General features: G+C 39.0%; 1 protein-coding gene across 4 annotated transcripts in view; it reads right to left on the minus strand.

The window, feature by feature from the left end:
* The window catches only part of Epb41l4a (erythrocyte membrane protein band 4.1 like 4A), a 238,135-nt gene that overhangs the window by 92,378 nt on the left and 128,306 nt on the right, over window positions 1–17,451 (minus strand). For 3 of the 4 annotated variants that reach the window (XM_042692096.1, XM_042692095.1, XM_042692094.1), the window contains exons 5-9: window positions 12,587–12,684; window positions 10,890–11,010; window positions 8,022–8,109; window positions 4,778–4,866; window positions 4,161–4,224 (exon numbers count right to left, since the gene is read on the minus strand). In XM_042692096.1, coding sequence (XP_042548030.1) covers window positions 4,161–4,224; window positions 4,778–4,866; window positions 8,022–8,109; window positions 10,890–11,010; window positions 12,587–12,684 — 460 coding nt within the window. Of the gene's footprint in view, window positions 1–4,160; window positions 4,225–4,777; window positions 4,867–8,021; window positions 8,110–10,885; window positions 11,011–12,586; window positions 12,685–17,451 lie in introns of those variants that run through there. The other variant, XM_042692097.1, reaches the window with a different exon arrangement.

Below are 17,451 nucleotides of genomic sequence, written 5' to 3' on the forward strand. Positions count from 1 at the left end.
AATGGCCAGATCTGAGATAAACTTAACAATATTTCACAGCTTTTACTTCTAGCCAAAATCAGAAGCTACGTGTGTTGGTACGTGCCTATAACCCCAGCAGGTAGAAGATAAGGCAGTAGAACTGTGAGTTTGAGGCTCACCTAGGCTACATATGACAGAACAGAAGATTGCATCTTCAATAGCAAAAGAAAAAAAATGAAAATAAAACTTATCAAATACCAAACAGGCACATACAAAATAGATAAAATGAGAAGAAAATTCTTAAGGTATAGTACTAAGAATAAAACATTCAAATGGTGAGACCAAGAACAAAGGATGAACCAATGCAACAAGAATACTCACAAGACAATATGTTGGAATGAACTGTACAACTTGGTGGGGGGAGTGATGGGAGGGAAGTTGGAGAAAAATGAGGGAGGTGTTAACAAGTTTGACAAGTAATGTACTCACTACCTTATGTGTGTAACTGTAACCCCTCTGTAAATCACCTTGACAATAAAATTAAACTAAAAAAATGTACCAAACCATATAGGGCATGACATATCAATATATGAATATATACACAAATGAGGTATTCAATATTAATGGAAGCAATAGTAATAACAATGTATTAATAATATCCACTATTTCTGAATATTAGGATAATAGAAATATTAATTTTCTTCATATTGTTACTATTATCCCCACCTTTGGTCCTCAGCTCCACCCAGACCTGAGCTCCTGCCTGCCCTAGAGTTCCCACCACACAGCTGTCCGCTCCCTCTCTCTGCCCAGACCTATCTTGCATGCACTTACCTCACTTCTACCCTCACTTCCTCCCCCAGGCCTGCCTGCCACCTGGATAGGAGCAGATGCCATGGGCTCCCTCTCCCAGGATGCTGTGGCCCCTCTAATAAACCTTATAATAAGCTTTTTCCTGTGCCTGCCTGCATCTGTGTGGTCCCCTGGGATGGTTGGAAGGATTCTTACAATAGTTTGTTTTTTAGATTTTCTACTATGATCATGTAAAATATCTGTACCCCAAATTCATATTTCTGCAAGGTGTTATTTAAAGCACAATGCCTATTTTGAAATGTAAATAATACATAGACTTCAGTCTCTAACTTTGGCCAGAAAGCACTAAGGGAATGGAGTTCAGTCTCTTTACCAAGCCAGCATACCAGAATAGCAGCAGAACAAGCACTTGAACCACCCTTCAAGCTGAATATGATTACTGTTCCAGGTGATGGATTTGAAAGGGCTTTTAAATTCAATCTGTGATTACAGTTAGGCCTCCATAATAATCAACTTGATTCTACATTATGTAAATCCTGCTTCACAAAGGGAGACCCTGATCGAGAAAGAAGGAAAGAAAAAAGCTCTGCAAGCAAGAATACTCTAGAAATACCATGTTTTGGATTAAATTAATATGCTATTTAATAATTTTTTAAAAAAATCCTTTTGATTCAAGCCTCATGTTCAGTGGCCTGCTGGGCCACATCACTAATGATTTCAGAGAGTGAATTTTAATGACCCGGAGGCGGGGGGGGGAGGGGGGAGCCATACCTTGGCCTCTCCACATACCCAGCCAATGTCAAAGCTGAATGAGGAAACTGGTTCTATTGTGGTGGAGATGGTCAATGAAAAGTAATATAATGATATTGGTTTTGTTGCTGTTATGTTTTACTTAAGAAGTCTAAGATGCTGGAAGCTCAGATTAACTCTGACGTTACCAAATACTTTCCTTGGGACAGTGGAAGACATTTTATTCATTTTATTTTGGCAGTACTGCACACATATTACACATATTATATCATATGTATACATATTCTGTATACATATTCATATATAGAGAAATCATGTGCTATATAGTTCAGTATATATTTTTGAAGATGGAGCCGCATGCTTGCCTAGCAGGGGCTTTATCACTTGCGCTGTGTACAATTCTAACTCCTTTTTTTTTCCACATTAGTTATTTTTCAAGTAGGATCTTGCATTTTTCCAAGGTCAGCCTCAAATTATACACCCAGCATACCTGGCACAACAGACACACACTATCATGCCCAACTTATTGACTGAGATGGGGTGGGGGGGTGTCTTGCTAACTTTTTGCCTGGGCCAGCCTCAAACCAGAATTCTCCCAATCTCTGCCTACCAAGTATCTGGGATTTCAGATGTGAGCCACTGAATCTGGGCAGGAAAAGACATTTTAAATCAATAAAATAGTAATATGAAAGTAATTCACCAAAGCTAAACATAGTGACATATACCTATAATCCTAGTACTCATAGACTGAGTCAAGAAGATGAAAAGTTTGAAGCTACCCTTGACTCCAGAGCAAGACACTGTCTATAAATAAATAAACAAACAAACTGAATAAATGCAGCTCATCAAAGGACCTCACTCACAAAATTAACCTAAGTATAAGGTGAGAGAGTACTTTAATAATGCCTCCATGAGAAGCCTTATTTCTTATTATTATATGCTTTAAAAACCCTTGAAAATGCCATATACTTTTTAACAGATTCTATTCCTTATATTTTTAAGTCATATGACCTCAGTGGTAGGATAGAAAGAAAACTACAGAAAGGAAGAAATTACAGATAGGAAAAAAAATCACTAGCTATTCACTTTTTAAATGCTTTTAAAGCAGTCAGACATTAGTACAACTTTTCAGATTGACAAGTCTAATCAGAAGTTGAAGAACATAATGTACTTTCTTCAAACTAGATCTCTAATAACTATTATGTGTGCTGAATACAGTATTACAACCCTATAATACCAGCTACTTGGGAGATGAAGGTGGGAGGGTTCATAGTTTGAGGCCACACAGGCAAAATGTGAGATTCCCATTCCAACAAACAAACCATGTGTGGTGATCCATTACAGAGAAGGTGTAGATAAGTGAATCACAATCTGAGGCTGGCCCTAGACAATAAAGCATGAGACCCTATTCAAAATATAACACTAGAACAGGCTAGGGTTGTGGCACAAGAAAGAGATTACCTGCCTATTAAGTATGAGGCCCAGAGTTTAAATTTCAATACCAAAAATATATACTATGTGATTTCTGGACCATCAGTTCTTTAAACATATGAAAGTTTACCTCCAAGTTCAAATTAATTCCAAATCCAACTTTAATTTTATCAACAAACACTAGCATTAGTAGGAAAACAGTTTACTTTTTTTCCTAGAAGAATAAATAGTACCTGATTTTCAGATTTAGCAGTACTTACTGCCAATAATTAGGCCATTAATCATTTAAGTGGTATTACTGAGTACCCACTACCTCTGAGGTACTCTGTCAAACACTATGTCCCAGTCTTACAGCTGCTATCTTATTCCTGTGCCCATGTGTGGACATGAAAGAGCTGATTTCTGTGTAAATCCTTTTTAACTTTAAGAAAGCCAGTTCAATTCCAGTTGTGCTTAGTTTTTGTTCAGCATGGAATTACTATCAAAAGAGATAGAAAAACAGATTCCTTGAATCACATTTTCCCCTAAGGACAGGACTAATAGCATCTTCTGAGAGCATGGTTTCTATAGGTTAGTTTAAGAGGAAGCTTTCTCATCTTTGCCTTCTTCAATTAGTATCCTAGAGTACACCTGTGAAGCTGTAAAAGTACACTTGCCTCTAACACCCTTTATGCTGTCTCCACACTGCCCAGAGGCAGCAGAAGTCCACATTTCCATACCTCAACTCATGGTCTCCCTCCAAAGTGGCCAGTTTCTGTTTGGTTTGTCTATCAAGCTCAACAAGGAGCAAGCAGACATGTGAGTCCAATCAGAATGTTAAATTTACTTCAGAAAAGGTAGGACACAATTTTTCATCCTGTGTGCAGGCTACACCTTTCAGATTATATGAATCCTCCCCTCACAGACAGCACTGACTAGCAAATTACAGTAATAATGATAAAAAAAAAAAAACCTCCTAGTCTCTCCTCTGCCCTAGAAAGGTTCTGCTTCCTTTTGCTAAAACCAAAATGACATTTCCCCATCTTATTCTTTACTACTTCTTTCCCTTTCCCTTTCTTGTAGAAGTTGTATACACTGAGTTCATTAACATGTTTCCCCAGGAAGAAAACCCCGTAGTTTTGTCTCCCAATGTCTTTTAGGTTATAAATATCAGATAAGACCCTTTCTTGCCTTTGTATTTAAGCTAAGTGTTCACAAAAACTTACATCTTTTCCCAGTACCCGGAGTTCAAACTGAGTCTCCTTAAAGTGAACCTTTGTGATCCGAGGCCTGAAAAAAAACAAAGCAGTTGTGGTTTTAAAGACTTCATCTTTCAGAAATTCAGAGAAGTATCCAGTAGACAAAAAGGTTGGTGACTGACTTTATATACTTCTGTAGTGACTTATAGAGTTTTCCACGCAAGTCCTTTGCTCCATTCCCATCATCCTATCTCCACTTCTCTACTATATGCACACAGCAACTTGGCACCCCCAGGCCTAACAGTGCCATTTTCCCAAGACAGCCAGGCCCTTAGGATCCTCCAGCTCCTCCATTCATTGGTAAATCAAAGCCAAAATTCAGAGTTGTTCTGGATCCACAGCCCACCAGCACTCATCAGAGCGGGTGGGAAATCCTACCAGAGTTTCCCCAGAGCCTAGAACCTCAGTGCCTGAAATTTGGAGAGATTATTTACTAAGGTGCCGTAGAAGAAAAAGGTCACACCCACACTCACATATTTATTTACCACGTATTGGTCAGGTGCCCACCCTTTCAAGGACACAAGCATCCTATAAGACTGAGACATGCAGTGGTTAACTTCTGACTGTGTCCTCTGGTCACTTACCAGAAATACTTCCCCACTTGCTTCTTGTTCTTATAGACAACAACACCAACTGGAGTTAATCCCAAGAAATACTCAGACTTGTTTTCTCCCTGAAAAAAAAAAAAACCATAGGCTCAAAACCATGAATTTATTCGAATAAAAGTTCATTAAACACTATAATTGATCATATAAATACTACTTACAGGATTAATGTTGGATTTCATTTCTGAAATGTTTTGGTCCAAAAAGCCAGCTAAGCTATAATACTAGGTAATTTGATGCTCTTTTCTTTTTCCTTGAAGTTCTTGAGAGGACTTTGTTACCTTAGTGTTAATTCATACTTATAACTTTAGCTCATTAAAAGGACCAGGGAAGCTGGGCACCAGTGGTTCACACCTATAATCCTAGCTACTCAGGAGGCTGACTTCTGAAGATTGAAGTTTCAAGTAAGCCAGGGCAGAAAAGTGTGTGAGGAGTCTTTTATCTCCAATTAACTGCAAAAAAAAAAGCCAGAAGTAGAGGTGTGGCTCCTCTTAAGAGAAAAGGCTAAGAGAGAGTGCCCAGGCCCTGAGTTCAAGCCCCAGTGTCAGTACAAAGGATCTGGGGCATTCCACCAAACCACTAACTGAGGTAGCCCCAGCTGCTTCCATAGTGATACCTGACCCTCGCTAAACATTAACCAGAATCCCCTGCAGCTTAAAATACTGATGACCCGGGCAACCACACCAATAACTCACAATCCCCAGGCAGGGTCTAGAGCTTCCAAAATACACAGAAGCTCCAAATGAGCTCCAAATGGCTTCCTACAGCCAAGGCTTGAAACATGGGCTTCTATCCAGGGTGCTTTCAAATGGCTTATCTTCATTTTTCTCTCTGATATAGACAATCTTGAGAACCAATTCACCAACAAGTTCAGGCAGCCAACAGCAGACACACACCATACTCCTTTCTTCCCTTGTAACTTTGCTCAAAAAAATTAAAAAATAGAAACTCTTCACTGCAGTTCAGGTGGTACTGGTAGGCACTTGTGGTTCAAGCCTGTAATCCTAACTACTCAAGAGGCTGAGATCTGAGGATTATGGTTCAAAGCCAGCCCAGGCAGGAAAGTCTGTGAGACTCTTATCTCCAATAAACTCTCAAAACCTCAGAAGTAGAGCTGTGGTTCAACTGGTAGAGTGCTAGCCTTGAGCAAAAGAAACTTGAGGACAGCACCCAGACTCTGAGTTCAAGCCCCAGGATAGGCACCAAATAAAGAAAAAAAAAAAAAAGAAAGAAAATCTTCTCATAAAAGACTGAAGAACCTTGATTTTCAGGCAATGATAAGTCTTAACCCACAGCACCTATGTTCTAGGTATCCAGACAATGTGCAGAACTAACAGCCTGCAAAATTACATTCATAGGAACAGAAGATCACTAATACACATTGGAAGAATACCAGCTGTTGCCCACTTTTAGCTCTGGAAATTCAATCTTAAAGGAACGCATGAAAGATCCTAACAAATCTAGGTCATTTCCCATAAATTTCAACCCACCAACAAACTTGATTGTGGGTGAGGATAAACATTACAGAAGCAGAAACATTTTTCAGAAGACTCCCTTTATAAGTTTTCCTTATGGAATGTTCTTTTAAAAATCTGAAAACCTAAGGGGAAAGTTTTAGAGGTATTTTGTTTTGTGACAGAGTCATGCTGCGTAACAGTCCAAGCTGGCCTCAAACTTGAAATCCTCTTGCCTTTACCTCCCAAGTACTAGGATTACAAATATACATCACCACACTAAAGGTTTTCTTAAAGGGTAGTGCTGTGAAGCAGTTAATGAACTAATGAGATTAACATGATTACTTTCTCCCAATCTGTTCTGTAACTGTCATTTCTACATGGACTGTGTGCCCTAGTATGCTTCTTCTTCTTTTTTTTGGTTGGTCATGGGACCTGAACTCGGCCTGGGTGCTGTCCCTCAGCTCTTCAGCTCAAGGCTAGCCCTCTACCTCTTGAGCCACAGCACCACTTCCAGCTATTTCTGCTTATGTGGTGCTGAGGAATCAAACCCAGGGCCTCACGCATATAAGGCAAGCACTCTACCACTGAGCCACCTTCCCAGCCCCCGCCCCCCGCCCCCCGGTATGCTTCTCATGCTTCAAAAAATAATAGAAAATGATTTCTTGTTTCAGGAAATATTGATGATAAAAAAGACTACAAAGTGAATATATGAGTTGTCTGCTTTAGAGAAAGTTTTACTGGGGTTTCTTAAATACTAAGGAATTCTCAAATCCAACTGATTTTTTAAAAGTTCATCTCTAGCTATTTATTTCTTATAAAGAATAAGTCACTTGCTGTAATCCTAGATACTTAGAGCTAGACTGAGGTAGGAGGATTCCAATTTGAAGCCAGCCTAGAAAAGCCCATGAAACTCTTGACCAGCAAAAAGCTGAAAGCAGAGGTATGCCTTGAGTGGTAGAGTGCCAACCTGAAGCAGAAAAGCTAAGGAAGATAAAGAGGCCCTTGGTTCAAGCGCCAGTACCACCCATTAAATAAAAATGGCACTTGACTTATTATTTCAAAAAACTAAATGTGACTATTACTAACTACATGAATGCCATGTAAAGTGATGCATTCTATCTCACTGGTATACAATAAACCATTTTACGAGGAATGGCTCAGAGAGTAAGACCTGGGTGAGAAGAACACTCAATGCAGATCTAGTGTAACTAATCACCACTTCTGGCAAGTTTTCATCAGCCACACTGAAGAAAATCTGCAAAAAATATTTCTATTAATGCAGTGATACTTTCAGTGGGAGTCAGCCTCCTACAGATAGAACATGCCCATCTAACAGCCCTACCACTGCTAACCTGGACTGTTGCCTAATGCCGGCTTCACCTGACAAGTTATTTTCCTTATGGTTTTCAGCCATAATACCTATTTTTGGAAAACCCTCCTGTTTTCTGTCTCACACGATCAATTATAAACCAATTTTAAATTGTTTTGACGTTTAGCTAAGCCCTTTGGAGCTGTTATCCAGATTGTGTTTTCAAGCCCAGTTAATTGTTTTCTACACATGGAAATATAATCACAGACTTTTATGCAAACCTCATTAGGGCTTAATCCATGCAAGAGCTGCTTTGTGTTTGGAAAACCCAGATGAAAAAAGTCTCATCCACTTGTCAAACAACAGGACTGCTACTCTCCTCAGGGAGTCCCAGTGACTTTTTAAGAAAAATGTCATCAGCTTAACATATTTTGTGTTTTAATTAAATGTTACTCACATAGACAGGATGGAGGTCAACGCCATACATCTCTAGGGACTTGGCCGTCCTCAAGTAATTCAGCTCAGCTTCACAGGGAGCCTGCCCCCTACATCAGCACAAAAACGAAGGGTTTGACTTTACTAACAGCTACTGCACTTGTAGGGATGCAACCATCTTCATTGTACTCACTGCAAAACAATCCTTTGTACTCACGTAAGTCTACATCTTTGTATTTCAGGAAGGACTCTGCCTTCTTGGTGACAAAATGATATGTATAAAGATGATACTTCTATCAATGTCATGTTCCAAGTCTGTTTTTGTTCACTATGGTCTAGCCCCCAAATTCCCAGTATATATTAAAAATTCTCATTTCAAAAACCCCCAAAGAGGCTATTGAGGATACAAGCATTCAAAAAAAAAAAAAAAAAAGCATCCACTTCACAAAGAGCAAAATGTCTCCATGCACCAGCAGCTCTATCTGCATCAGAAAGAAATGTACAGCTGCACAGTGGTGGGAAGAGGAGGGAGCTAAGACTGTCAACCAGCAAGGGCACGTCTACAGCTCCTGAGCAAACTTACAGTTTAGAAACACACTAGTTAACACAACGAAATTGTAAAAGTAATTGTCATTTTCTTATTATAGAATATAGAAACCTCCATAGATGATATAGAGAAAACAGCATCATTTCTAATGCAGGTGGGCATCTGCAAGAAATCTCAATAAAGGAAGAGGAAGAGAGAGAGACAGAGAGACAGAGACAGAGAGACAGACAGACAGAGAGAGAGAGAGAGAGAGAGAGAAAGGGGGGGTGAAGGCAAGAGAAAGAGACAGATTAAAAGAGATACACCGAGAAACAGACTGAGACAAAGACAGAGAGACATGGAGAGGCAGACAAAGATGGGGAGGAAGAGTGAAGGAATAATAGACAGACAGAGACAAGGGGATAGAAAGAGAAACAGATTAAAAGAGGGTGAGTAAAACAGACTGAAAGAGACAGATCTCAATTGTTAAGAGAGTTATAAATTTACAAAAAATTAAGAAACCATGCTTCAATGATTCTCTCATTTCAGTCATTTACACACACTTTTAAAACATTTGAAGAAGGGCTGGAGGTATTGCCCAAATGGTAGAGTATGTGCTTGTCTAACAAGAGCAAGGCCCTAAGTTCAAATAGCATGTTACTAAAAGAAAAGCATGTTACTTAAATCTATGAACAATATTCAACAAAAATTAAGACACAGAAAGCTACCAAAACCTTCATTGATCATTATATATATATATATATATATATATATATATATATACACACACATATAAACACTTTTTTAATAGTCACAATGCTCACAATACCACAAAAACATGAACAAGAGCCTTTACTGAAAGCTCCACAGTAATTTCAAAATACAGTCCTTTGAAACTCCAAGAAGACTATATTCTCCCTCCAATTGTGCCAACACACTGCTTTCATACTTTAACAAGAATGCTTTGGGCCTCTCCACTGAAACCTTCAGCTGAAGGGCCCCCTCAACAGGCTAGAAAGCTTCATAGTGCATGTAAATACAGAAGCAAGAGCCACCCAGCAAGGGACTTCCACCTCTACTCACTGAGATCTTTTAGGTCAACATTTTTGTTAAGCACATGAATCCTACAAGTTTCTTCAATATAATGAATCTAATGAATCTGAAACCAAAGCTAATCAAGGGAGAATGTCACATAAGAAGCACAGTTAATCATAACTCCAAATTAAATTATATCTGCAATGCTTCAGGTTATGAAAGGCCATTCAATTGGGAGGGACATCTACTCTCAGAAGAGCTCATGATTTTCACATAATGTCTTCAGTGGCTCCATACCAGTGTCATCAGGACTTCCAGCTTCATTGTTGTTGTTGTTGTTGTTTATTTTATTGTCAAGGTGATGTACAAAGGGGCTATAAGTTATATGAGTAAGGTAGTGAGTAGCCAGCTTCATTGTTATTGCTGACCAGGACTTTGTTTCAAATGCTGAAGAATTTACATAACACAGAGTAAATAGAGAATAAATTAAGGCATTTTGGAATATTTTTATAGTTAAAAAATAATATTTAATGTTGATTTCCAGTGCTTATATCTGGAATTCTAGCTACTTCAGAAGCTGAGTTCAGGAAGATCACAGTTTGAGGCTAGCAGGGACATACACCCAAGACCCCTTCTCAACCCATAACTTGGCATGGTGGCACACACCTGTTATCCTAGCTACATGGGAGGCCGAGATCATGTAGACTATGGTTCCAGCCCAGCTTAGCTAGGAAAGTCCACAGGTCTCCATCTAATATAAGTTAGAAGTGGTGACGTGTGCTTGTCATCCAACTAGGACAGGAAGCTTAAAATAGGCAAATCACAGTCCAAATGTATACCAGGGCATCTCAAATATAATCAGGGCAAGAAAGGGGCAGAGGCATATCTCATCAGTAGAGTATCTTTCATGGCAAGCCAAGTACCACCAAAAAAGAGTAGTTTAAAAGAGAGAAAGGGAGTGAGGGGTAAACAATGGCTGAAAAAAAGGAAGAAAGTACACAGTACTTACAGAATTATCCCACTAGGTAAAACCATATCACATAATCTATACAAAAATCAGTTTCTGTAAGGGAAATTATGCATCAGAGTGTGGTCTGAAAGGCTAGTAACCAAAAATATGATAACTTTAGGTACTGTCATTTATTTTCTCCTTTATATCATTTATATTGCTGGAGTTTTGATGGGCATTTTAGTGTTATAAGTCATTAAAAATAAAAAGTGACAATAAAAAGAAAGCTAGAATGTTCAAGGCAGAGATGAGGAAATGTACCAAACTAGAATTTTCTCATGAATGTCAATAGGCTGACTGACAGAAGACATGGTTCCTACATTAGAGTCTTGTGAATCCTTTCTATGGCTTCTTCAAGTTCTTCCTTCTGATCAGGAACAAACCGATACTCTGATACATAGCCTGCAGTGTGCTTGTAAGGGTCGTAATCTCCAAGTTCAGCTGGAAAGAAATAAAGAAATTTATCATTTTATTCTATGTTAGAAAATACTTTTAAAATTACAAGAATTAAGTAATTTCTATCAGTCTTAAGCAATTTTCTCCAAATACCTAATAAATTACATATACATCTATTAAAATTAAAACAACTCTCATAAGCACAGATAGATAGTACAAACAAAATCTTGACATGAAATATGTTATATATTTCTGCTTTCCCAGAAAACCTAATTATCACCATTTTAACCATTTATAAAGTAAAATATATATGAACATTAATTACACATGTATATATACACACATTCACTCTAATTCTAGTTATAATTCTAGTAGTATATTTATAAGCACTTTATATATGTATATAGTATTTGTGTGTATGTGTGTGTACAGGGGACCCTTATATCCTCTTGGGCAATAAGGAAAGTATGTCCGTTCAAACCATCCAATCCCCAAATAATGGTCATAGAAATTTAACAAAATGCTGCCTATACCTATTACAGGTTACATAAAGAAGCAGAATGAAACTTAAAAGCTCATTATGTTACTTGTAAAAGTTCTCCCTGCATCAATTCCCTTCCAAGCTCCAAATCCAGTTCATCTATTTGACATTTTTCCTAGGATATTTTTTCCTATATAATTTCTGGCCTACAAATTTTCTAAAGGACAAAGACCATGCTTAGCTTGATTCTTAAAAGATGCTCAATAAACCAGGTGCTGGTGGCTTATACCTGTAATAGTAGCTACTCAGGAGGCTGAGATCTGAGGACTGTAGTTCAAAGCTAGCCAGGGCAGGAAAGTCCGTAAGATTCTTATCTCCAATAAACTACTCAGAAAAAGCTGGAAGAGGTGCTGTGGCTCAAGTGGTAGAGCACTAGCCTTAAGCACAAAGAGGCTCAGATACTACGCATAGGCCTTGTGTTCAACCTTGAGTTCAGGACCAGCAAAAAAAAAAAAAAAGATGCTCAGTAATTATTCATACAAAAAATAATCTTAGCCTCAGTCTCCAAGAAGACAGAACAACCAGAGCCATCCTCTGTGGCCACCATGTGGATGTCAAGAGCTAAAGTGCACTGTGCACCAGATGTATGCCCAGGTGAACTTAGTGCTGGCACTTGGCCACGTGGGGTTCTTCAGAAGAGCTGGAGCAGGAAGCTGGTGGACTGTTTTTGTTTTTTATTTTTGGTTTTTTGTCGATCGTGGGGCCTGAACTCTGGGCCTGAGCGCTGTCCCTCAGCTCTTCAGCTCAAGGCTAGCGCTCTACCACTTGAGCTATAGTGCCACTTCCAAGGTAGTGGACTGTATCATCACTGATGGAAGGTGAGATACAAAACAGAACAGACTGTTATGCCCCCAGTGAATCAAGAATCAATTCTAGTCCTAAAACTAAAACTATACAACCTACAACTGGCTCCACTTTTACTTCTGTAGGAACACTTGTCAAAACTTGGGTTCTGATTTTTTTTTCTTCAAATGTCATTTGATAGGAAGCATTTTAGAAGATAAGCCTGCATAACAATACAAAACTTCAAAATATTTTCTGCACACATTAGTGAATCAAATCTGCTTAGGTGAAACCTACACTGGATGGCATATGCTCCCAGCTGAGCAGCAATGTTCACAGGGCAGGGCAGCCGGCCCTGAAGGACATCTTGCTTCACCTGCAAGAAAAACTGGTATCTAAAAGAGAAATGGGGGGAAAAAGAGATCAGCAATATCTAACACTTAAACAAATCTAAAGTTTCATGTCCTGATCATCAAGGTTAACATCAGTCATGGTCAGTGAAAATCAAGCCTCTTTCCACACCAAAGAAAGAGGCAACCAAGAGCTGCAGCTAAAATGCTCATGTCCGGGAGGCAGGCTGCCTGGTCTGAACCCAGCTCTGCTACTCACTACCCCTATGTAGGGCTTCTGCTTAATCTATCAGCAGCCTCCAACTCTTGAGGATTGGGAGAGCAGGGTTGATGTTAAAATTGAAGGTTAAAATAATCACCCACTGGCATCATCACTTCCACCATCATTACTACAGAATGCTCTTCCTTGGAGGAACAAATCACAAAAATCATCACCTACATCACAAGTGGCACCTACAAGGCTCAGAATTTAGTAAGCAAGTCATTTTAATGTAATCTCATCAATCTTTCTTTTTCTTTCTTTTTTTCCCTGTTCATTATCTGCTGCTTGCTCATTCCATGTTGTCAAAAGAGAATCTATCTTAATTACAGTGCCAAGAATTATTCTCAAGATAGTAAACATTGTAACTCATTTATGGACATAAACACTATGTAACACTTCAAAAGTAACATCAGTACTACTATCTCCGTTATGTAGAAAAGGAGCCCCAAAGACAGAGGTAAAGTGACTACTGTCGAAAAGCGAACCAAAGTAATTAGACCCTAGAAATCTCTCAAGGAAAATGCTATTCAACTTTGACAAGCTTTTTGCTTTTCTCTGGTTCGGTCTTGTTGCTGGTGGACTGACAGAGCTCGGAGTTTTACCAGACTACATATGAATCACCACCATCATCACAAACATGCACTCACACCCACACACTTCAGGTTGCCCTGTGTGATTTCCCATCCTTTGCAAGGTGTCTTTTGATGCCACTAGGAAGGGCAGAGAAAAGCAAAGGAAATGAATGTAAAAATTCAGTATCTCACAACTGAATTTTACGTATGTATATGTATATCTATATCTATATGAACCTTCTGTACAGAATCAAAGCCCTTCACAATGTTACATTATTACCAAAACACCAATCTTGACTTTGATTGCAACCTAGGCTTAAATGAAAACTTCCCCCAAGCCTACTGTTTTCCTATTGTGAAGACATCATCTTTCCCAACTAACCATGGAAGAGAAATCAGCGACCATGGTGTAAACACGCCTAGAACTCAAATTCTATCACTACATCGGTATGGGAAGTAACACAATTCTCTCTACCCCCAGCTTAGGTATCCATCCCTTGGATTTCTAAAACGCCTGCTGATCTTCCATCATCCATAATTATTTTCCTTCAAATCTTTCAAAAAGATAGAGAGGACAACACAGAGGCAAACAGGATCTTGCTACTCCTCTGGTTTGAAAAACAATACCTAGAAAGTGTTCTCTTTATCATAAAAATAAAGATCAAGTGCCCAAGACGGCTTATGTGACTTCTGCTTACTTCTTAGGTCAAATTTCTTGAGACACAGACCAGTGACTATCACTACTTCATAATTAGTCGATTAGCTTTCCAATCTTACTTAATTACTTCCTATCTCCTGAAATGTCTGAAATGCTCACCTGGATATTACATCCACTTTATAACAATCATTTGTGCTCCTCTTGGAGAATAGAAAAATGAAGTGACATTAAACTTAAACCCAAAGTTTTATTAATTGGAGGCATTTATAGAATTACTTCTATGAACTTGGGTTTGCTAAACCCTCCTTCTCTACTGTACCTTTATTTTCCTGAAGTATTGAGATTTGTATTTTAAATAACACAAGTCACACATGTATATTTACCATTCTCTAGTAAAACTTTTATAACTTTTGACTAAACTGTCACATCCCTTCCCAAATGTAGGATCAGAGGATCTAATCCTATAGACATTTCCTTTGAAGACAAAGGGAACAAGTTACAGGAGGAGATGGAAAAATAGACAGAACTAATTTCAAAAATATAGATATTACATTTCAAGTAGCTAGTACTCAGTACATAATAGCTACTCAATAAATAACTTGATAGGTGGAAATATAGATGAACAGATAGATGAATGGAAGTCAAGGAGGGGTATGGGTATTTTTATATGCTAAACACTTTATAGTGTCTTGGGGCCCATTTTAAATTAACTTTGTAAGGTCTGCACAGGGACACCTTCCTCCCTCTTGGCTAAGTTTCTGCCCAGTATCTGTTACTTAGGTAACTGGCAGACCTGGAAGCAGTCACCTTCCCCTTCCGCTAGGTCACATCCTGGGCTACCTCTGGTCACATGCCTCCCATCTGACCTTAGGAGGGTTCCAGACTCTGAGATCATGTCCAGATCCAGTGTGGCCACACCTTTCCCCCACCTGACCCTACCTCTTCCTGTCTCTGGCCTAGATAAGTCCTGGCCTGGGTGGGTCACCCCTTTCCTTTTTGGTCATGCCTTTCTACCATGCATGGTGAGGGCAGCAGTTCGGTAAATAAACTTCTCCTGCTTGAATAGCGCATGATGTTCTCTTCATCAGCTATCTAATGAAACCTACCTATTTAATATACCTTACAAACTTTATATAATTTATTTTATGAGACTTATGAGTACAATTTATTATTTGTCTATTTTATGGGACTTTATGAATATAATTTATTATTTTCAGTAAATTTAGAAGATTAAAGTCATTGGGTCTTTTCTTCTGTGTCATTTTGATTAAAATGTTGAATGTTCATACCTGTAGTCATAACTACTCAGTAGGTTGAGATTCAGAGGATGTTGGTTCCAGGCCAGCCTGAGCAGAAACATCCATGGGCCTCTATCTCCAAAATAACTAGCAAAAAGTCAGGCTATAGGAATGGCTCAATTGGTGGAGACAGCTAACCCCTGAGTTCAAACCCCAGTACTACCTAATAAATAACTATGAATTAATGGAGCCCTTGTGTATCTCTGATTTTAATTAAAATAAAAACCTAGATGTACGTAGAAAGTTCTATCTAGCTTAAGCTTATTAGAGAGGCTTATGATCCGAATTATATGGTATTCCTGTTGTGGGGGGGGAGGGGAGAGAGAGAAGGAAAGCTGATTAAAATGATCTACATAGCAAGAAAGTTTCCAGAACATGCTATGATGAAAAGCAAAAGTTTTATAAGGCAGCTTCTGCTACTTACTTTTTATTCCTTGCCCCTCTACCTCCATTCCCACTCCGTTCTGGGGACTGTCCTTGAGCTTCTTTGAGCCACAGCACCACTGCTGGCTTTTTCTGAGTAGATTATTAGAGATGAGTCCCCCATGGACTTTTCCTGACCAGGTTGGCTTGAAACCATGAACCTCAGATCTCAGCTTGTGAGTAGATAGGAATACAGGCATGAGCCATCGACGCTGGGCTAATTAATATTGTAGCCTAAGATCTGTCTCCTAAAATAGATTATGAGTCCCAAGGGAGAATAATTTGGTCTTTCACCCTCTCTACATTTAAGAAAATGCAAGAAACTACGGGGCAAGGAAAGGACTTGAAATATTGAGCCCACAATTCTCCATTAATCTCATATTTGTTTAAGAGGTGAATTGAAACTAAGGTTAAACAAGTTGATGAGGGCCATCAATCATTTAGAAATTCTCAAAAAGCACTGCTAAAGATTTACTTTAAAAAGAAGCGGAGAGACCCCCATTCTTCCAGGAGCCCCATGAAACTTCCTGGTCAAATCTAGCCATGAGTGTTCCTCACTCCAATGAAGGTGAAATGCACCTCCAAGGTCTTGAAATTCTGTGATGGAAACTAAAAGACATGTCTTTTAGTTGAATGTGAACAAGACCCACCACACAGAGGAAGACACAGCATGTGATCGGACTCTGACTAGTCTGGATAAAACTTGTGAGTGCAATGTTTAAACATCATAATATTGAATAATGCGGGAAAATGGCAGGTATGGCTTAGGAAGAGGAAAAATAAAATGAAGAGTAACACTCTTGCTTCTGAAGTTTAAAACTGATGGTTACTCTGGGAACAAATAGCCATACTACCCTACCCTTACATAGTCCTTTAAAGTTCACAAATGTCTGTTGTAACAATTCATCGAGGAATGTGACCCCACAGGTAGATAAGGACAAAGGAACTCAGGAAGTGAGCATGTGACTGAAGGTCACTCTGCTAGTCAAAAAGTAAAACCAGAATCTCTCAGGAGATGATGGATCCCACACAAAAAAGATAGAAACAGGGAGGCTTTTTTTTTTCTTTGTTGCTGTTTTTGTTTTCTTTACTTCTGTCTTAGGGAGGTTAAGGGGAGGCACAGAATGGGTAGGACAAAGGGTAAACAATGCAGCAGTGGTACTCAATCCATACTATATTGAAAATGAACTATGTAACTTTTAGGTAGGGTCAGAGGGAAAAACTGGTAGAAAGCAAGGGAAGGGGTGGCACTGCTTAAAAAGAAATGTACTCGGGCTGGGAAGATGGCACAGTGGTAGAGTGCTTGTCTTGCATACATGAGGCCCTGGGTTCGATTCCTCAGCACCACATAAGCAGAAAAAGGCCGGAAGTGGCACTGTGGCTCAAGTGGTAGGGCGTTTGCCTTGAGCTGAAGAGCTGAGGGACAGTGCGCAGGCCCAGACTTTAAGCCCCACAACCGGCAAAAAAAAAAAAGAAGTGTACTCATTACCTGACTTATGTAACTGTAACCCCTCTGTACATCACCTTTACAATAACAATAAAAAAAAAAATTAAAAAGAATAGGTGAACTTCACATCAATTGCCAAGAAAATGCTATCA

The sequence above is a fragment of the Dipodomys spectabilis genome, unplaced genomic scaffold (assembly GCF_019054845.1).
Source record: "Dipodomys spectabilis isolate Male_0828 unplaced genomic scaffold, ASM1905484v1 ptg000147l, whole genome shotgun sequence".
Taxonomy (NCBI): domain Eukaryota; kingdom Metazoa; phylum Chordata; class Mammalia; order Rodentia; family Heteromyidae; genus Dipodomys; species Dipodomys spectabilis.